The 22063-nt window shown below is 44.7% G+C and overlaps 1 protein-coding gene across 2 annotated transcripts in view; it reads right to left on the bottom strand.

Annotated features, from left to right (window-relative positions):
* ift172 (intraflagellar transport 172) overlaps positions 1 to 22063 on the bottom strand; it is a 179456-nt gene that overhangs the window by 113363 nt on the left and 44030 nt on the right. For both annotated transcript variants that reach the window (XM_085996985.1, XM_085996986.1), the window contains 4 exons: positions 17558 to 17670; positions 16799 to 16966; positions 14719 to 14855; positions 12926 to 13033 (listed from right to left, as the gene is read on the bottom strand). In XM_085996985.1, coding sequence (XP_085853111.1) covers positions 12926 to 13033; positions 14719 to 14855; positions 16799 to 16966; positions 17558 to 17670 — 526 coding nt within the window. The remainder of the gene's footprint in view (positions 1 to 12925; positions 13034 to 14718; positions 14856 to 16798; positions 16967 to 17557; positions 17671 to 22063) is intronic.

Genomic DNA, 22063 nt, shown 5'->3' with positions numbered 1-22063 from the left:
CGATCTCCGAGTGAGCGCAGACACAAGTGTCGTCTGCATACTGTAATTCGACGAGAGGATGGGACGACCTTGGATCTGGACTGGAGGCGACGGAGGTTGAACAGTTTCCCGTTTGTTCTGTAAATTAGCTCCACTCCAGTGGGGAGCTTACTGAGGGTGAGATGGAGCATTGCAGCAAGGAAGATCGAGAAGAGCGTTGGTGCGATGACACAGCCTTGTTTGACCCCGGTTCGTACGTGAATTGAGTCTGTGGTGGAACCGTTGGTCAGGATCACAGCTTGCATGTCGTCGTGAAGCAGGCGGAGGATGGTGACAAACTTTTGAGGGCAGCCAAATTTGAGGAGGACACTCCATAATCCCTCATGGTTGACAGTGTCGAAGGCCTTTGTGAGATCAAAAAAGGCCATGTACAGTGGTTGTCGCTGTTCCCTGCATTTCTCTTGTAATTGACGTGCGGTGAAGAGCATGTCCATTGTGCCCCTTAGTGGGCGGAATCCGCATTGCGACTCTGGGAGGAGCTCTTCGGCCACTGGGAGAAGGCGATTGAGGAGGATTCTTGCGATGACTTTCCCTGTGGCAGACAGCAGGGAAACTCCTCTGTAATTACCACAATCGGACTTGTCACCTTTCTTGAAGATGGTCACAATTACAGCATCTCTGAGATCCCCTGGCATGCTCTCCTCCTTCCAGATAAGGGAATTGAGTTCATGAATTCGCGCCAGTAGTGCTTCTCCGCCATGCTTTAGTGCCTCGGCGTGAATTCCATCTGCTCCTGAGGCCTTGTTGTTCTTCAGTTGTCGGATGGCCTTTTCAACCTCATGCCGGGCTGGGGTTGTGCTGAGATGGTGGTGGGTAGCATGCTGTGGGATGGAGTTGAGGACACTCGCGTCGAAGACAGAGTCGCGGTTAAGGAGATCTTCAAAGTACTCCTTCCAGCGGGCACTGACTGCCTCTCTGTCCTTGATGAGTACCTCTGTTCTTGGCCCGCAGTGGGGAAGGGCCTTGGGTGCTTGGGCCGTAGATGGTCTTGACTGCGCTAAAGAATCCACGCACGTCGTGGTTGTCAGCTAGCTGCTGGATCTCCTGCGCTTTCTCCACCCACCATCTGTTCTTTAGGTTGCAAGTTTTTTGTTGGACCTCGGCCTTCAGGCTTCTGTAGAGCTGCTTTCTTGCTCTCGAGTTCTGTTGCTGTTTCCAGATCAGGAATGCCTTGCGCTTGCGGCTTATTAGCTCCTGGATCACCTGGTCGTTCTCGTCGAACCAGTCTTGGTGTTTCCTGGTTGAGTGACCGAGCGTCTCTTCACAGGTGCTGATTATGGAGGCCTTGAGTGCAGACCAGGCGCTGTGGGTGCTCTGTGTCTCTGCATCACTGAGAGTCGTCAGGTTGTTTGTGAGGCGCAGGCTGAATAGGGCTTTCTTAGCGGGGTCTTTGAGTGCTCCAGCGTTAATTTTCCTGCGGCATTGTTTCTGTTGCCGCCGCTGTTTTGGGACTACATTGATGGAGATGACAGAGCGGATTAGGCGGTGGTCTGTCCAGCAGTCATCAGCTTCCGTCATGGCGCGGGTGGCGTGGACGTCCTTGCGGATCCTCGCTCGGACGATGACGTAGTGCAGCAGATGCCAGTGCTTGGAGCGAGGGTGCTGTCATGAAGCCTTGTACTTGTCTCTCTGATGGAACAAGGTGTTGGTTATGACAAGGCCATGTTCTAAGCATTTCGACAGGAGGATACCGTTGGAGTTGGCTTTCCCTACCCCCTCTCTGCCAATCACATCTCCCCAGAGGTCTGTGTCCTTTCCAACTCTGGCGTTAAAGTTGCCAAGGAGGATCAGCTTGTCGCCCGTTGGGACTCGGGACAGAGATTGTTTGAGGCTGGAGTAGAATTCCTCTTTGGTCTCGTCTGTGGCTTCCAGTGTTGGGGCATACGCACTAATGACTGTAGCGCACTGGTTCCGGGCTAGGGTGAGCCTAAGAGTCATGAGGAGCTCGTTTATACTGCTAGGAGAGTCTCTGAGATGCCCTGCACCCCGACCCCGCTGCTGATCCAGGCTCCGCCACTCCTGGGCCTTGACCTTGCTGCTGTGCTTGTCCTCGCTTCTGCGTCCCGGCCTCGGACATGAATGATGCCGTCTCTCACAGGATCAAATTAGCACTGATATTCTCGCGATCCCTGGCCGCGAGCTCCACTCGCGATCCACTAGTCACTAGATCACTAGTCTTGTGGAGAAGCGTAGTCTTGACGGCAGAGAGATCTGGGAATTTGGGAGCTAAGTTTAAGTGAAGAGCCAGTGCTCAAGAGAACAAAGAACAGGCATGGTCGGGGGATGGGTAGTGGGCTCAGGTAACTTTAACCTTGCAACTTGAACTTGTAGTTAGGGATAAAATGCACCCACTATTAGAGCCAGGGGAACTTAAACAGCAGACAAAAGGAGACTGGGGGAAAAAGAGCAAAGGATGGCAACGGATGGTCAAGGGTGGCAAAAGAGCTCCCTAGGGATCTGCCAGCACAAGAGCCATCTTGAAACCCACTTTTAATCTGCCATTTGATGAGATCATGGCTGATCATCCAAATTCAGTACCCTGTCCCTGCTTTCTCCCCATATCCCTTGATCCCTTTAGCCTTAAGAAATATATCTAACTCCTTCTTGAATATATTTAATGAATTGGCCTCAACTGCCTTTTGTGGTAGAGAATTCCACAGGTTCACCACTCTCTGGGTGAAGAAATTCCTCCTCATCTCTGTCCTAAATAGCTTACCCCTTATCCTTAGACTGTGACCCCTGCTTCTGGACTCCCCCGCCATTGGAAACATCCTTCCTGCATCTAGTCTGTCTAGTCCTGTTAGAATTTTATAAGTTTCAATGAGATCCCCTCTCGTTCTTCTAAACTCCAGTGAGTATAAGCCCAATCGACCCAATCTCTCCTCATACGTCATTCCTGCCATCCCAGGTATCAGTCTGGTGAATCTTCGCTGCACTCCCTCCTTAAAAAACTCACTTACTCCTGAATGCACCAGCCCTAATATTTTCAGCCATCTTTAGTGGGGAACTAGTGGGCAACAATGTTCCCTGTAAGCTGGCGGTGCTCTGGAGCTCCCGCGCACTGGTTTTTAAAATGGGAAAAACCACGCATGTGCAGTATTTTGAATGGGCCGCGTAGCCACTTAAAAGTGCTGTGCACCCCAAAAAAATCAAGGGAACATTGCTGGAATTGCTAAATTTACCGATGACACCAAACTTGGGGGTGTGGCAAACAGTGAGGATGATACCAATCGTCTGCAGCAGGACATAGAAAGGCTAACAGAATGGGCAGACAAGTGGCAGATGGAATTTAATAGAGAAGTGCGAGGTGATGCATTTTGGCAGAAGGAACAGGGAGAGGCAATATACACTTAATGGCACAGTTTTAAAGAGTGTGCAGGGTCAGAGCGACCTGGGAATTAATGTGCATAGGTCCCTTAAGGTGGCAGGACATATTGAGAGAGTGGTTAACAAAGCATATGGGATCTTGGGTTTCATAAATAGAGGTTTTGAGTACAAAAGTAGAGAAGTTATGCTGAATCTTTATAAAGCGCTGGTTGGGCCACAACTGGAGCATTGCGTCCAGTTCTGGTCACCACACTTTAGGAAGGATGTGAAGGTCCTCGAGAGGGTGCAGAGATTTACCAGAATGGTTCTGGGGATGGGGGATCTTAGCTACAAGGACAGGTTGGAGAAACTGGATTTGTTTTCAGTAGAGCAAAGGAGGTTGAGGGGTGATTTGATAGAGGTGTACAAGATTATGACCAGCTTGGATAGGCAAGATGGGGAAAGGCTGTTCCCACTAGTTGACAGTAAGTACAAGGATTAGGGGACACAGGTTTAAGGTTTTGGGCAAGAGATACAGGGGGAACGTGAGGAAAAACTTTTTTATGCAGCGAGTGGTGCGGGTGGAGGCGGAGCTGAGCGGCAGAGCGACTACAAGAGGCCCCAGAGGCTCAGGTAGGCGTACCAATCTCCAATCTCAGGCAAGGAGAGAGGTAAAAAGTATTCAAGGTGTGACGTCACCACAAAGCGGGTAAGTGATTGGTTGGTAAGTATTTCTCCCTTTTTAAGCTTAAATCTCCTTGGTTTATAGTTTCTAAGGTGTGATATTCACCATCTAGAATCGAGGCAGAGGGTATTTAAGAATAATATTAATAAATTTAATTAATTACAAAAAATGGGAGATCAGGTGATGTGTTGCTGCTGCAATATGTGGGAGCTGCTGGACACCATTGATGCTCACGGTGATCACATTTGCAGTAAGTGTTGGCTGCTCGAGGAATTCCGGCTCCGTGTTGAAGAGCTGGAGACCGAGCTTCAAACACTGAGACACATCAGGGAGGGGGAGAGTTACCTGGACTCTGTGTATCAGGAGGTAGTCACACCAATTAGATTAATTAATTCAGATGTAGTCCGTGGCCAGGGTCAGGATGGTGTGACTAGAAGTGAGGCAGGTACGGGGATCCAGGAGGTAGTGTTGGAGGAGCCGCAGCCCTTGCACTTGTCCAACAGGTTCGAGGCTCTTACTCCCTGTGAGGATGAGCAACCTGGCCACAGCACCGTGGAGCGGGGGGCCATTCAAGTGGGGGGGGGGGGGGGGGGGGAGTTAAAAGAAATGTTGTAGTGGTAGGGGATAGTATCGTTAGGGGGATAGATAGTGTTCTCTGCAGCCGAGAGCGAGAGTCCCGAAGGCTGTGTTGCCTGCCCGGTGCCAGGGTTAAGGACATCTCCTCTGGACTGGAGAGAAACTTGGAGTGGGAGGGGAAGGATCCAGTTGTCGTGGTCCATGTTGGTACCAACGACATAGATAGGACAAGGAAGGAGGTTCTGCTGAGGGAGTTTGAGCAGCTAGGGGCCAAATTAAAAAGCAGAACCACAAGGGTAATAATCTCTGGATTATTACCCGAGCCACGAGCGAATTTGGCTAGGACAAATAAAATTAGAGAGTTAAATGCGTGGCTCAAAGACTGGTGTGGGAGAAATGGGTTTTGCTTCCTGGGACACTGGCACCAGTACTGGGGCAGGAGGGAGCTGTTCCGTTGGGACGGGCTTCACTTGGCCAGTGCTGGGACTCGAGTCCTGGCAGATCATATAACTAGGGCTGTAGAGAGGGCTTTAAACTAACTAGTGGGGGGGAGGTTCCTAGAGAGCAAATAATACAAATGACAACAGAGAAGGTCATAGACTTAGGTAGCAGTGGGGAAATTAAAAACCAGAGCATGTCAGGAAGGGGCAGAAGGTATGGAGTAAAAGGTAAAGTAATAAAAAGGGCAAAAGCAGGAACTAAGTGTCACAAAACATCTTTGAAAGTTCTCTATCTAAATGCACGTAGCATTCGTAACAAAATAGACGAGTTAATGGCACAAATAACTACATATGGGTATGATCTTGTGGCCATTACAGAAACATGGCTGCAGGGTGACAATGCCTGGGAATTAAACATACCAGGTTATTTAACGATCAGGAAGGATAGGCAGGAAGGAAGGGGAGGTGGGGTGGCTATGTTAATAAAGGAAGGAATCACTGTAATACAGATAAATGATATTGGGTCAAAAGATCAGGACAATGAAACAGTTTGGGTGGAGGTAAGGAATAATAAGGGGAAAAAAACACTAGTGGGCGTAGTCTATAGGCCTCCGAACTGTGGCAACTCTGTTGGATGGAGTATCAATCAGGAAATAGTTGAGGCTTGTAATAAGGGAACATCTATAATTATGGGGGATTTTAACGATCATATTAATTGGACAAATCAAATTGGGCAGGGCTGCCTTGAGGATGAGTTCATTGAGTGTATTAGGGATGGGTTTCTTGAGCAGTATGTAACTGAACCGACCAGGGGGCAGGCAACCTTAGATCTGGTCCTGTGTAACGAGACAGGATTAATTAAAAATGTCCTAGTAAAGGATCCCCTTGGAATGAGTGACCATAACATGGTTGAATTCCATATTCAATTAGAGGGTGAGAAGGTTGTATCTCAAACAAGCGTGCTAAGCTTGAATAAAGGAGACTATGAAGGTATGAGAGCGGAATTGAGTAAAGTGGATTGGGAAAATAGATTAAAGGGTAAGACGATACATGATCAGTGGTGTACATTTAAGGAGTTATTTTACAGCTTCCAAAAAAAGTATATTCCACTGAGAAAAAAAAGGGTGTAAAAGAAGACAGCCATCCGTGGCTAAGTAAAGAAATTAAGGATAGTATTCGACTAAAAACAAGGGCATATAAGGTAGCCAAATCTAGTGGGAGGATAGAGGATTGGGAAAACTTTAAAAGACAGCAAAAAATAACAAAAAGATTGATTAAACATAGAAACATAGAGATAGGAACAGGAGTAGGCCATTCGGCCCTTCGAGCCTGCTCCGCCATTCAATGAGATCATGGCTGATCTTCGTCTGAGATCATAGCTGATCTTACCAGTTCAGTACCCCGTCCCCGCCTTTTCTCCGTAACCCTTAATCCCCTTAGCCTTCAGAAATATATCCAATTCTCTCTTGAAAATATTTATTGAATTAACCTTCACAGCCCTCTGTGGCAGGGAATTCCACAGGCTCACCACTCTTTGAGTGAAGAAATTCTTCCTCATCTCTGTTTTAAATGATTTGCCCGCTATTTTTAGACTGTGGCCCCTGGTTCTGTGCTCCCCGGCCATTGGAAACATTCTCTCTGAATTCAGCCTGTCCAGGCCTGCCATAATTTTATATGTTTCGATGAGATCCCCTCTCAATCTTCTAAACTCCAGTGAGTACAAGCCCAAACTATTTAATCTCTCTTCGTAGGTCATTCCCGCCATTCCAGGTATCAGCCTGGTGAATCGCCGTTGCACTCTTTCCATGGCAAGAACATCCTTCCGCAGATGGGGCGACCAAAACTGTACACAATACTCCAGATGCGGTCTCACCAGCACCTTGTACAGCTGTAGTAAGGTATCCCTATTCCTATACTCGAACCCCCTTGATATGAAGGCCAACATACCATTTGCCTTCTTAATCGCCTGTTGCACCTGCATGCTCTCCTTCAGTGACTGGTGCACAAGAACACCCAGGTCCCTCTGCACTTCCCCATCTCCCAATCTATTGCCATTTAGATAATAATCTACCCTCCTGTTTTTACCCCCAAAGTGGATAACCTCACATTTATCCACATTATAGTGCATCTGCCACGTATCCGCCCATTCCCCCAACCTGTCCAAATCGCACTGTAGCCTCCTGACATCCTCATCAGAGCCCACCCCTCCTCCGAGTTTAGTGTCGTCAGCGAATTTGGAAATATTGCATCCAATTCCCTGATCCAGATCATTTATATATATTGTGAACAGCTGGGGTCCCAGGACAGATCCTTGCGGCACCCCGCTGGTCACTGCCTGCCACTCCGAAAACGAGCCGTTTATTCCAACTCTCTGTTTTCTATCCGCCAGCCAGTTCTCTATCCACGTTAATACTTTGCCCCCAATCCCATGAGCCTTAATTTTGCATGATAATCTTTTGTGTGGAACCTTATCGAAGGCTTTCTGGAAGTCAAGGTACACCACATCCACTGGCTCTCCCCCATCTATTTTACCAGTTACTTCCTCAAAAAATTCCAGCAGATTAGTCAAACACGATTTACCCTTTGTAAATCCATGTTGACTCTGTCCGATCCTTTCCCCATTTGTCAAGTGCTCCGCTATTTTATCCTTAATAATGGACTCTAGCATTTTGCCCACAACCGATGTAAGGCTTACTGGTCTATAATTCCCTGCTTTCTCTCTACCCCCCTTTTTAAATATTGGGGTAACATTAGCTACCCTCCAATCCACGGGTACTGTTCCCGAGTCAATGGAGTTCCGGAAGATGATCCTTAGAGCATCTGCTATCTCCAGGGCCACCTCCTTAAGTACCCTAGGATGTAGTTTATCAGGCCCCGGGGATTTGTCGGCCTTCAGTCCCCTCAACTTACCCAACACCATATCCCTAGAGATACTAATTTCTGTCAGCTCCTCCCTCTCATTAGTCCCTATGTTTGCCGATATTCCTGGGAGGTTATTTGTGTCCTCCTTTGTGAATACAGAACCAAAGTATGAGTTTAATTGGTCTGCCATTTCCTTATTCTCCATTATATATTCTCCCGAATCGGACTGCAAGGGACCGACTTGGGATTTTACCAGTCTTTTCCTCCTGATATACCGATAAAAGCTTTTGCAGTCTGTCTTTATGTTTGCTGCAAGTTTACTTTCGTATTCTATTTTCCCCTTCCTGATTAATCCCTTTGTCCTCTTTTGCTGTATCCTGTACTGCCCCCAATCTTCCGGTCTGGTGCTTTTTTTTGCCAGTTGATATGCCCTTTTTTTTGATTTTATGCTGTCCCTAATTTCCCTCGTTATCCACGGTTGAGTCACCTTTTTAGGTTTATTTTTATGCCAAACCGGTATAAACATGTTCTGGAATTCTTCCATTCTATCTTTGAATGCTTGCCATTGTCTATCCACTGTCAATCCCCCCAGAAACACCACCCAATCAATCTGACCCAATTCCCGTCTCATACCCTCGTAATTCCCTTTATTTAAGTTCTGGACCTTAGTCTCTGATTCAATTTCCTCACTCTCCATCTCGACTGAGAGCTCGATCATATTATGATCGCTCTGACCCAAGGGGCCTCGTACAAGAAGATTGCTGATAAGTCCCTTCTCATTGCACAATACCCAGTCTAAAATGGCCTGATCTCGAGTCGGCTCCTCGACATATTGGTCCAGATAACCGTCCCGAAAACATTCCAGGAATTCCTCCTCCTCAGAATTTTTACTAATTTGGGTAGTCCAATCAATATGTAAATTAAAGTCACCCATGATGACAGCTGTGCTCTTATCGCACGCTTCTCTAATTTCCCTTTTTATGCCTTCCCTCACCTCCATATTACTATTTGGAGGCCTATATATCACACCCACTAACGTTTTCCTCCCCTTGCTATTTCTCATTTCTACCCATACAGATTCCGTTTCATCCGAGTTAATATCCTTCCTTTCCATTGCATTAATCCCCTCCTTTACCAGCAATGCTACCCCACCTCCCCTACCTTTTTGCCGATCCTTCCTAAATATTGTATATCCCTGGATGTTAAGTTCCCAGCCTTGCCCACCCTGCAGCCACGTTTCTGTAATCCCAATCAAATCATACTTGTTTACCTCTATTTCCACAACTAATTCATCCACCTTGTTCCTAATGCTTCTAGCATTAAGATACAAAGCCTTCAGGCTTGCTTTTTTCACACTCTCATTATGAATTAGTTTGGCCCTTTGTGTTTCTCTCCTTTGCTTATTGCTTCTCACCTTTCTACCATCTATTTCTGACTTCATATGACTTCCCTCTTTTCCACTACCTAGGTTCCCATCCCCCTGCCAAATTAGTTTAAATCCTCCCGAACCGCCCTTAAGAAAGGGAAGATAGATTATGAAAGTAAATTAGCAAAAAATATAAAAACAGATAGTAAGAGTTTTTATAGTTATATAAAAAGAAAAAGGGTGGCTAAAGTAAATGTTGGTCCCTTAGAGGATGAGACCGGGAAATTAATGGTGGGAAATATGGAGATGGCAAAAACACTGAATGAATATTTTACATCAGTCTTTACAGTCGAAGACACTAAGAATATCCCAACACTGGACAAACAGGGGGCGAAAGGGGGGGGGGGGGGGGGAGGAGCTAAACACGATCAAAATCACTAAGGAAGTGGTACTCGGTAAAATAATGGGACTCAAGGCGGATAAATCACCTGGACCTGATGGCTTACATCCTAGGGTCTTGAGGGAAGTGGCGGTAGGGATTGTGGATGCATTGGTAATAATTTTCCAAAACTCCCTGGACTCGGCAATGGTCCCGGCAGACTGGAAAACTGCTAATGTAACACCCTTATTTAAAAAGGGCAGTAGACAGAAGGCTGGAAACTATAGACCGGTTAGCCTAACATCTGTGGTAGGTAAAATTTTGGAGTCCATTATTAAGGAGACAGTAACAGGACATTTGGATAATCATAATTTAATAGGACAAAGTCAGCATGGTTTTATGAAGGGGAAGTCATGTTTGACAAATTTGCTGGAGTTCTTTGAGGAAGTAACATATAGGGTGGATAAAGGGGAACCAGTGGACGTAGTGTATTTAGACTTCCAAAAGGCATTTGACAAGGTGCCACACAAAAGATTATTGCTTAAGATAAAAAATCACGGGATTGGGGGTAATATTCTGGCATGGATAGAGGATTGCCTATCTAACAGAAGGCAGAGAGTTGGGATAAATGGTTCATTCTCAGACTGGCAATCAGTAACTAGTGGTGTTCCGCAAGGGTCAGTGCTGGGTCCCCAACTCTTTACAATCTATATTAACGATTTGGAGGAGGGGACCGAGTGTAACATATCAAAGTTTGCAGATGATACTAAGGTGGGGGGGAAAGTAGTGAGTGAGGAGGACATAAAAAACCTTCAAGGGGACATAGACAGGCTAAGTAAGTGGGCAGAGATTTGGCAGATGGAATACAATACTGGAAAGTGTGAGGTTATGCACTTTGGCAGGAAAAATCGTAGAGCAAGTTATTATCTTAATGGCAAGAAACTGGAAAGTACTGAAGTACAAAGGGATCTGGGGGTCCTGGTGCACGAAACTCAAAAGGTTAGTATGCAGGTGCAGCAAGTGATTAAGGCAGCCAATGGAATGTTGGCTTTCATTGCTAGGGGGATAGAATATAAAAATAGGGAGGTATTGCTTCAGTTGTACAAGGTATTGGTGAGACCGCATCTGGAATACTGCGTACAGTTTTGGTGTCCATACTTAAGAAAGGACATACTTGCTCTCGAGTCAGTACAAAGAAGGTTCACTCGGTTAATCCCGGGGATGAGGGGATGGACATATGAGGAGAGGTTGAGTAGATTGGGACTCTACTCATTGGAGTTCAGAAGAATGAGAGGCGATCTTATTGAAACATATAAGATTGTAAAGGGGTTGGATCAGGTGGATGCAGGGAAGATGTTCCCGATGATGGGTGAAACTAGAACTAGGGGGCATAGTCTTAGAATAAGGGGCTGCTCTTTCAAAACTGAGATGAGGAGGAACTACTTCACTCAGAGGGTGGTAGGTCCATGGAATATGCTGCCCCAAAAAACTGTAGAAGCTACATCATTACATAAATTTAAAACAGAAATAGACAGTTTCCTAGAAGTAAAGGGAATTAAGGGTTACGAGGAGCGGGCAGGAATTTGGACATGAGTCTAGGTTCAGATCGGTCATGGCCCTGTGGGTAGCGGAGCGGGCCCAGGGGCCATGTAGCCTGATCCTGCTCCTATTTAGTGTGTCTAATTCTGTTAGATGCAGGAGATGGTTCTGTGATAGTGGATTGGCGGTTAGGATCAGATCAGCCATGATCTTATTGAATGGCGGAGCAGGCTCGAGGGGCCGATTGGCCTACTCCTGCTCCTATTTCTTATGTTCTTATGTTATGACCTGGAACTCGCTGCCGACGGAAGCGGTGACACTCAATGTTTTCAAGGGGAGACTGGATAGGCACTTGAGGGAAATAAACTTGCAGGGCTACGGGGATAAAGCGGGGGAATGGGACCGACTGGATTGCTCTGCAGAGAGCCGGCACAGATCTGATGGGCTGAATGGCCTCCTTCTATGTCATTATGACTCTATGTACAGCAAGTTCACGCCGTTGCAATGATTTCAATGCCAATTCTATTGACAAGGTCTGCAACAGCGCACTATGGAGTATCTCTGACAGCAGCCTCCGGATTTCCGGTGCAGACGCCAGAAGTTGCTGTCCGCTCTATCCCATAATAACAGTGAGCGCCGATAGCCTCACCGTTATTATTACCGCAAAATCCAGGCCAATATCTATCATTGTCTTGAGACCGAGGTGAGCTTTTGGTAACATGCCTAGGAAATCAGCAGCAAACTACTGGACTTTTCCTATTCCAGCCACAACTGAATAAAGCAAACAGAAGTCTCACTTTACAACATGGATTGAGCTGAATTCTCAAATGTTTGCATTTTCAATTACAAGAGTTTTTTCCCCCAATAAATTATAGGAATACTATAGTTTGATTATTTTGACGTAATTGATAAAGTTACCTTTATTGTGCCCTGTATATTCAGAACATCTTGTGCATTTCAATTTGTTATTTAGATATGGAGTTCAGAACACATGTGAATGCAGATGATTTGTATAGATAAATCGCATGATTCGCTAATTGTAAACAGTTCACGTACAACATTCACTTGGATTTGATATTCAATTTATTCACATTATGGCAGTGAAGGAGCAGCAGTGTAACAAAGGCTAGAGAATACTAAGCTCCCTACATAGCTCAGCTGTGAGAGGCTGAGCTATATAGACCAAATAAACTCAAATCTGCTCTCATGATCTAATCCCAGCTGTGGCAGTAGCAGGGAAAGTACCATAATTTGACTTGGCACCCTGTGTGGGGCAGGAGGAAATCGGCAGGGTTTTGCACTCTTGATCGCTCTCAAGCGGTCCCTGATTGAAGTGCATGTGTGTGTGCATCTACTGCGATGCCTCCCCCACCAAGGTCAAACAGCCTGCAAATACTCACCATCTAGGCTCACATGTAAAGAATGGCCGTCGAGGCAAGGTACCAGAGGGACTGGGGCATCATGGAACTATGCTCATTCACACTTATTTTATATACTAGTTAGCCACATTATAGTTTTCTTTTATTCATTCACGGGTTGTGGACGTCGATGGCAAGGCCAGCATTTATTGTAAATAATTTATTGTAGTAAAGGAGTGGCAGTGTCACAAAGTCACGAGACTGTAATTCTTAATGAGTGTAGTGGATCAGACCAGCCCATCTATTTCATTGTACTATGCTAAACAAAACCTTTTCCTCTTTGGTTCCCCTAATTGTACAACAAACTATTAGTACCTCTCTGCAATATGTAACTGCTGGGCTTCCAATGAAAGTTTGCTTAATGTTTTCCACATGGCTTCAGTCTCTGATGACAGCTCCAATGTTTCCAGGAAAGCAGTAGCCCTGGAAAAAATATTAATACTTACACTCATCATATTGAAAGAAAAGTAGCGAAGTATTTCCCCAAACATTGACTTTTTTTCTCCAGTTTGAACACAAGGAGGTGATCAGTAAAATAGGTTCGAGGCGTTCAATAGTTCTGTCATTTCTTAGTCAGCCGCTGAAAGGGACATTCTTAAGTAGGGGAAATCTGACAGGTGTTTATCTCACCCCGGCTACTCTCTACCTGGGTTCTGGAGTACAACTGATGTCAAAAATATTAATTTTTTTGAAGAGAACGATGAAAGTTTGGCATATCGGGGAGAGCGCGCACTTCTGTGTTTGGGGTGGTTACTATTGTCCTCTAAATATTAGAATATACTGAAGAGTACATTACAGGACTGGTATTCTTTTTCCTGTCTTTCAACTAGTTATATCAATCTGCTCAGCAGAGATGTCCAACTTATTGGAGCAGGAGGCCGCATCCATATGCCACAACCAACGAGTGGGCTGCATACGATCACATCAAAAGGAGGGGCACCATAAACTAAAATGCAAGCCCCCTCCCCCATTCACAAAAAATCTGACGCACCCCATACACAAAAATGCGAGCCCCCTCAAATGCAAAAATTCCAAGCCTTCCCCAAACACTTATTATCCAAGCCTCCCTGCACTAAGAATCTGTACCTTACTTAGCTTTTTGTTATTCACTTACAAGTCTGGTTCACCGCTGCCCACTGTCCTGGATGGTTATTGCTGCTTTTTTCGTCCATGTCTACTACCACCGCTGTTGTTGCAACCACCATTGCCTGTGTCCTCTGTCAATGTCTCCAACACTATCCAGAAGACAGTTGCATGGTAGAGACATCAGCCTCAGCTCTTGAAACTTCCTAGCCCTAAAACACTTGATTCCTGATTAATGTTAAAAGGTTGTTGCTTCATTGGTCTAAATCCACCAATCAGGGAGCAGCCTTTTGTAATCCTCCAAGCCTGGGAATTTTAAAAAGCTCAGGCTGAAAACCTGCATTGTGCACAAGTGTGCGAAGAAGAAAGGAACCACGGACTAAGTGAAAGGACCTTGCATCTTGATCTCCACTGTTCTATAGGAAAGCATGTTTCTCGACCAGAGGAGTAGACTCAGCCAATGCGCATCATAGAATCAGTACTTCACATAATGTAACCAGCACAGATCTGGTATTTGTACCAATTTATCACAAATTACAAACCATACTTAATGTAGAAAATTTAAGCCAAAGGAACAATATAACTGAGCAACCAATGGGAAGATTAGCTAAATTTTTGGTTATGCTTACAATTATGCCCTCTGATTTTCTTTCTTTGAAGGCCTAAGAAAAGGAACCCCGACCAAAGTTTTTTTTAATGCAATGTTTTAATCATTTCCCGTACCTTCAAAAGAATTTCTATTATACAAGGTATTGTGTGCATAAACAAATTGTGCATTTTGTCTACATAATATAAATTCTTGTGCACTGCACCTGAAAATATTAAAATAGCTTGGTGCAAAAGATGCAATTCGAAGCAGAATTTTGTTGTTGCAGAAAGCTATGCAAACTCAAATACCACATAGAATATCAAATCATTTTGATCTGAATATAATCCGAGGGAGTTGCGGTTGCAGCTTTAAAAAAAAAATTCAGAAAGCCTACTTCCAATATCAAATAACTGAAATGTTAATGCTCAGTACCAACCTGTTGTAATCTCCATCATCGATCGCTGTGCCAAATTCAATCAGTCCTTCATCCAAAGTGTAAGAAATAGTATTTACTCCCTCAGTGACTATGACTTCTGTTTTACCATTACTCCGCTCCAGATCTACAATATCACCCTGTAGAGAAAAGAAAGAAAAATATAATAAAGCAGTCAATCAGCCATACATTTTTAAATCTAGTAAGGTAATATATCAAACAAAGCATTTATGGTTCATTTATTTGATCTCTCTCCACCCCATCCCAATGTCCCAATTTATGTTTTTGTAAAAACTGCGGCACAATTTGAGAGATCAACACAAACTATCTGAAATGTCAACTCCTTCAAGAATAAATGTAACGTCAAGAGGGTGTCAGAATACATTGCACAAGAACAATGATGATAAATACATCGTTCTATAGGCTCACTATATTTCTGATATGTCAAAGATTTTGGCACTTCAAAAAGAAGTTTGTCAAAAAATTGCACCAGTCTAGTGATGCACATTAAGATCTTTGTACAGTATGTTAGCTGACATAATATGAGCCAGAAGTGTAATGAGGACAATGAAGACAAAGAAACTGAAATAGGGTATCAACAGGCAAATCAAAGATTTCTCATCCATATTTCATCAACCCAAAAGCACCCTTTGTCATCAAGCATTCCTTGTCATATACAGCATGGACTGAATATAGAGTATTCTATTGTAAACCAGCATTGTGCTTATCCCCAAACGAAGAAAAATACAGCACGATTCTCATCACCACAGAATTATTTCTCCCACTTTGTAACTAACCATCCTTGTGGCTTCTTCACTGAACAAGACTGTCAATTTAGTGGCCAATCATTGTCAAATTAGGAGCAGTTTTTGTCACAGACACATGCTCACTAGAGAGTAGGTTGATATTGCCTAAACTTATTCCCCTTAAAGGACTAAGAATGCTAGAGCCAACAGAAAAGTGGTATTTTCATCCAAATCAATTAGTCTTGGCTAGATTGGATTTCAATCACTCAAGTATTACATATATATGATGCATATCTGCATACCTAACTTGCCAAACAATATTGCACAAGATACTGGATCGAACAATGGGTTAATACATTACCTTTCCACCTTTGAGGCCTGGAACATGATTTTCACTTTCGGCAGTGGTGGAAAACTCGCAATAATTGGAAAAGAAAATCGGGCGGAGTGTGTAACGGCTGGCCAATCCGCTACCACCAGTGGTCTGCCACCACCGAAAGTGAAAGTTAACTCCTGGTTTTCAAGCCAGCTCAAAATGATGGAATTTAACCTCCCTTTCTGCAAGGGTTGTTTGCGAAATGAGCATAACCCAGTTCCTTGTGGATACGGGGTCACCACACAAAAATAGCCAAAACATAGCAAAATTGCAATCTCACTTGTAGATGCCAAAGGAATGGTTGAAGTAGAAAGTTTATTTAAAAAATCATACTGGGATATGCTCTTGTGAGGTTTGCCATGAAAAGGAGCAAGAATGGTTAGATGGAGTACTAATAGTGCAAAGCCCTCCACCATTTGTCCGATTTTTTAAAAACTAAAATATTTCTGGTTTCCACTCATACCAAGTAATTAAACTATGGGGGTGGTCCACGTGTTTGTCGGAGAAGCTGTATTCTTTTCTACTGCATTCAGTGCTAGGCTGGAGATTCATCCAGAGGTGACCAGGCCAGATATTCTTAATACACAACAGTAATCAGCCAGTACAAAGCTGTCCTTGTTGGATGAGGTTCAAGGTGCAATTATAGACCTGAAATAGCAGAATTCTATGAGGGGGAAATACCTAGCTGAAATGGTGATATCGTCTAACAGGTATGAGACTCGGGGGTAGAAACTCTGCTGAGCTCTTTCTCAGGCCCAGAGTTGGCGCAGCGAGTGCCCAAATATGTAGGCGCAACTAGGAATTGAAATTGGTCAAGGGCCCTCACCAATGTTCCCTCTAATTTTTTGGGGGGGGTTACACGTCCCTTTAATGGGCTGTGCAGCCCATTCAAATTTCCACGCATGCCTGGTTTTTCCATTTAAATATATATTATATAATTTTATTCTATTCTTTTCCTTACCTTAAGTGGAAACATTGTAACTCGTTCTGGAGCATCAATATTGTACCAGACACACAGATTGCCACGGTTCTGGGCCACAGCTACATCACTGCCAGGTACCCATTGAACATAGGTGCAGTAATTCAGGACTGTTGTCTTTGTGTTTTCTTCTATATCAAACAGGTGCAGCTGCAGCATAGAAGACAATCATTGTGCCATGAGCAGAATGGTTTTTATTCCAAAAACTATGTTTTAAGAAAATCAGTTTTCAAAATCTCATTGCTTCTGTTGCGATTTAAATTAGTATGTGGTGCAGATTCAGATGGTATTTAAATTATTTCCTTTACCCACCACTTTTATTTTTAAATTAAGTGAATTTTGTGAGAAGCACAAATCTAAGGAATGCCCGTCATCTTGACTCCGATAGTGATGCATCATTCCAGTGTCAAGACCCTCTGTCATGTTGATATTCTCAGTCAGTCCTTCCCCGTGCATTACCGATGGTTCCAAAACCCCAGATTGCTGTTCTACCAACACCACATTGATGTCAATTTCATGTAAGTCATTTTCCTCATGGTAGCCCCAAATGCCCAGCAGAACACGGATAGTGTCAGCCCAAGCTTGACCATGTACCAGTCTTTATTCGTACCAGCCACAATTCAACTGAAACTGGCTGTTCTTATAATGATTCAGAAGTTGCAAAAGTGCCTGTTGTATCAATATGTGAAACTTACAGACATACTATTTTACTGTAAAATACACAAAATAGGAAGAACTTACACCAAGTTTTTTGTCTCTGAAAAGCAGCTTGTGTCCAGTTTCATTTAGTTCTAACCAGTCAATCTTTGTATCATGACTTATGGCGCCCAAGTTATAACCAGACAATAGATCCACTGGGAAGAAAAGAAACGTAAATATTTATGATTATTTTAAAAACATAATCTTCCACTTTATGCCCTCCAACTTATTTCTGCTGCTGATTATTTTCCTCCATGCATTTTTCATTTGCAAGGATGGTAGAGCTGAAACTCTTCAACACCCAACATCTGCAACATCGCCTTTGCCTCAGTGATGTAACATCTTATTTCTTTTATTATACTCTGCTCCCTCTTATACTCAGTCACTGCAGAGAATAGCCCAACTTTCTTGAAAGTTCCAGAGAAAGAAGCTAACAATTTGCAATTTAAAATTAATCAGCATCAGATTGGATCAAAAACTAGGCAACCCAGACAAATTAGTTTAGCAATAATTGATATTATTTGACCATAATCCAGTCTCCCCTTGAAAACATTGAGGGGGAGAAATTGGGTTGAGGCGCCAAGTTCGCCTGGGCGCTGATTTTTGCGCAGCGTTTGGAGCATTAACGAACGTCAGAAATTCAGTTTCAGCGCCCCTAGAGGGAGACGGGGTGAGGCTCGAGTCGCTCCGCGTCCCTCTTGGGGCGCTGAAACTGAATATCGCAGCGCAACGTGCCGCAGCGCCACACGCTGCGGCACGGCACGCTGTGGTACTGCAGGCCTTCCTCCCATTGTTAAGGGGGAGGGGCCTGCAACAGTGCGATCCTTGATCGCAAGTGCCGGCAAAAGAGCCCGGCACCAAGGAGAAGTGCCGGGCTCTCGGGAAACAGCTGGCAATGTCGCGGGGGGTGGGGGGGGTGGTCAGGAGGCTGGGGACGGAGGTGCTGGCAGACGGCCGCCGAAAAAGGCGGCTGCCACGCACCTCCACCTTAACTTGCGCCACTGCCGGCACAGCAAGGCCCCGTGAACCGGGCGCGGGTAGCGAACGGCGCTACAGCGGCGTTCGCTACCAAATATTGCGATCGGGGCGCTGCGCACACCGATGATGTCATCGGTGGCGGCGCAGCGCAACAGGCTAACGCCACCATTAGCGCCCCCGCTGAATATCGCGGGAGGCGCGGCCAGTGGCGCTACAGCCACTGACTGCCCTCTTTAGGCGCTAATAGGTGGCGCTACATACCCAATTTCTCCCCGAGTGTCTCCGCTTCCACCACTTCAGTCGGCAGCGAGTTCCAGGATAGGGATAGTGATAATGGCACCTTAATGTAAGCAGGCCTAGGTATTTGTCGCCTGTCGCTTTAATTCTCCGCTCCACTCCCACTCTTAGACCTCTTACACTGTTCCAATGAAGGTCAACGTAAGCTAGATGAACAGCACCTCATCTTTCGATTAGGCACTTTATAGCCTTCTGGACTCAACATCGAGTTCAACAATTTCAGACCATAACCTCTGCCCCTATCATTTTTTTCTCTCTCACATGCCTGCTGTCAATCATTCTGCCATTGCCATTATCACTTCATTTAGAGTCATCTTTTGTTTCTTAACTTGTCCCATTACCATCTCCTTTTGTCTCTTAATCTCTCCTGCCTTCCAGCCTATCACAGACCTTAGAGTCATAGAGTCATAACGGCACAGAAGGAGGCCATTCGGCCCATCAAGTCCGTGCCAGCTCTCTGTAGAGCAATCCAGTCAGTCCCATTCCCCTGCTTTATCCCCGTAGCCCTGCAAGTTTATTTCCCTCAAGTGCCTATCCAGTCTCCCCTTGAAAACATTGATTGTCTCCGCTTCAACCACTTCTGTCGGCAGCGAGTTCCAGGTCCTCACCACTCGCTGCATAAAAAAGTTTTTCCTCACGTCCCCCCTGTATCTCTTGCCCAAAACCTTAAATCTGTGTCCCCTAGTCCTTGTACCATCAACTAGTGGGAACAGCCTTTTCCCATCTAGCCTATCCAATCTGGTCATAATCTTGTACACCTCTATCAAATCACCCCTCACCCTTCCTTTGCTCTAATGAAAACAAATCCAGCTTCTCCAACCTGTCCTTGTAGCTAAGATCCCCCATCCCCAGAACCATTCTGGTAAATCTCCTCTGCACCCTCTCAAGTGCCTTCACATCCTTCCTAAAGTGTGGTGACCAGAACTGGACGCAATGCTCCAGTTGTGGCCTAACCAGCACTTTATAAAGATTCAGCATAACTTCTCTACTTTTGTACTCAATACCTCTATTTATGAAGCCCAAGATCCCATATGCTTTGCTAACCACTCTCAATATGTCCCGCCACCTTCAGGGACCTATGCACATTAACTCCCAGGTCCCTCTATCCCTGCACACTCTTTAAAACTGTGTCATTAAGTGTATATTGCCTCTCCCTGTTCCTTCTGCCAAAATGCATCACCTTACACTTCTCTGTATTAAATTCCATCTGCCACTTGTTTGCCCATTCTGCTAGCCTTTCTATGTCCTGTTGCAGTTAATTGGTATCATCCTCACTGTTTGCCACACCCCCAAGTTTGGTGTCATCGGCAAATTTAGAAATTCTACTCTGTATTCCAATGTCCAGGTCTTATATATATCAAAAAAAGCAGTGGCCCCAGCACTGACCCTTGGGAAACACCACTGTCTACCATCCTCCAGTCTGAAAAGCAGCCATTTACCACAACTCGCTGTTTTCTGTCCTTAAGCCAATTCCTTATCCAAGTTGACACTGACCCACCTATTCCATGAGCCTCAATTTTGTTAACCAGCCTTCTATGTGGTACTTTGTCAAATGCCTTCCTAAAATCCATGTGGACAACATCCATTGCATTTCCTTCATCAATACTCCCTGTTACTTCACCAAAAAATTCAATTAGATTAGTCAAACACGATCTGCCTTTTACAAATCCGTGTTGGCTCTCCTTAATTAGCTTAAACCTCTCCAAGTGCCTGTTAATTTTTTCCTTGATTATTGTTTCTAAAACTTTACCCACCACTGATGTTAAACTGCCCGCCTGTAATTACTAGGACTGTCCTTACATCCTTTCTTGAACAATGGTGTCATATTTGCCACTTTCTAGTCCTCAGGCACCTCCCCCGCATTTAGGAAAGATTGGAAAATTATGGCAAGCCCTTCTACTATCTCCTCCCCCAAATTCCTCAGCAACCTGGGATGCAAGCCATCTGGACCAGACGACTTATCCACTCTAAGCATACCCAGTCTTTCTAGTATATCCTGTCTATCAATTTTCACCCCTTCCATTGCTTCTACCTTTTCCACTTCTACCGATATTTTGTCAGCATCCACCTCCTTAGTAAACACCGACACAAAGTACTCAGAGTATTCTAGCCTTGACCAGCGCCTCTAAGCATATATCACCTTCTTTGTCCCTAATAGGCCCCACCCCGCCTCTTACTACCCGCTTACTGTTTACATAAGAACATAAGAAATAGGAGCAGGAGTAGGCCAATTGGCCCCTCGAGCCTGCTCCACCATTCAATAAGATCATGGCTGATCTGATCCTAACCTCAAATCTTCTATCACTCTCCATCCCACCCAAACCCATGTGATCTCCCGGGAGAGGCGAAAAACCAGATAAAAAACCCAATGGCCAATTTCGGAGAAAAAAAATCTGGGAAATTCCTCTCCGACCCATCTAGGCGATCGAAATTCGTCCAGGAGATCACTCTGTCCCTATATTTTCTACAGTACTTACCTTCTGTAAAGGCGATCTCCACCCCAGCCAGGAACAGGAATAAAACCATCTCCTGAAATCTAACACAGAATTAGAACACAAGAAGTAGGAGCAGAACCAGGCTACACGGGGCCATGACCATTCCGAACCTAGACTCATGTCCAATTTCCTGCCCACTCCCTGTAACCCTTAATTCCCTTTACTTCTAGGAAACTATCTATTTCTGTTTTAAATTTATTTAATGATGTAGCTTCCACAGCTTTCTGGGGCAGCAAATTCCACAAACCTACCACCCTCTGAGTGAAGAAAATGCTTTTACATGCCAGCAAAAGATTTTTGGATTCCCTGTTATGTTAACCACCATTCTACTCTCATATTCTTTCTTTACCAATCTTACTTTCATCTTCACTTCCCCTCTCAACTTATTGAATTTGGTCTGGTTCTCCCTTGAAGAATTCACCTGACATTCATCATACACCCTCTTTTTTTGTTTCATCATCTTCTCAATCTCCCTCATCATCCAAGGAGCCCTTGCTTTGGTTCCGAAGAGAGTTTAAAAAGCAAGGTTTGCAGTGGCAGTTATAATTGCAAAAATTGAAGAACATTTTTCTTAGCAGTATCCCAATACCATTTTGTGACAGCACTTTTACACTGTACTTATGACACTGGGAGGCTTCCCTTTTGCTCTTTCCTCCCCTCCCCCCTCTCCGTACACTTGCTTTAAAACCTGTTACATCACCAACTTTTTCCAGTTCTGACGAAGGGTCATCGACTTGAAACGTTTACTCTGTTTCTCTCTCTACAGATGCTGCCTGAC

This window comes from Somniosus microcephalus, chromosome 9 (genome assembly GCF_052327205.1).
Source record: "Somniosus microcephalus isolate GS21.2 chromosome 9, FLI_Smic_1.0, whole genome shotgun sequence".
Classification (NCBI taxonomy): Eukaryota; Metazoa; Chordata; class Chondrichthyes; order Squaliformes; family Somniosidae; genus Somniosus; species Somniosus microcephalus.
The sequence above is the reverse complement of the archived record's forward strand: the minus strand, read 5'-3'. Positions and strand labels throughout refer to the sequence as shown.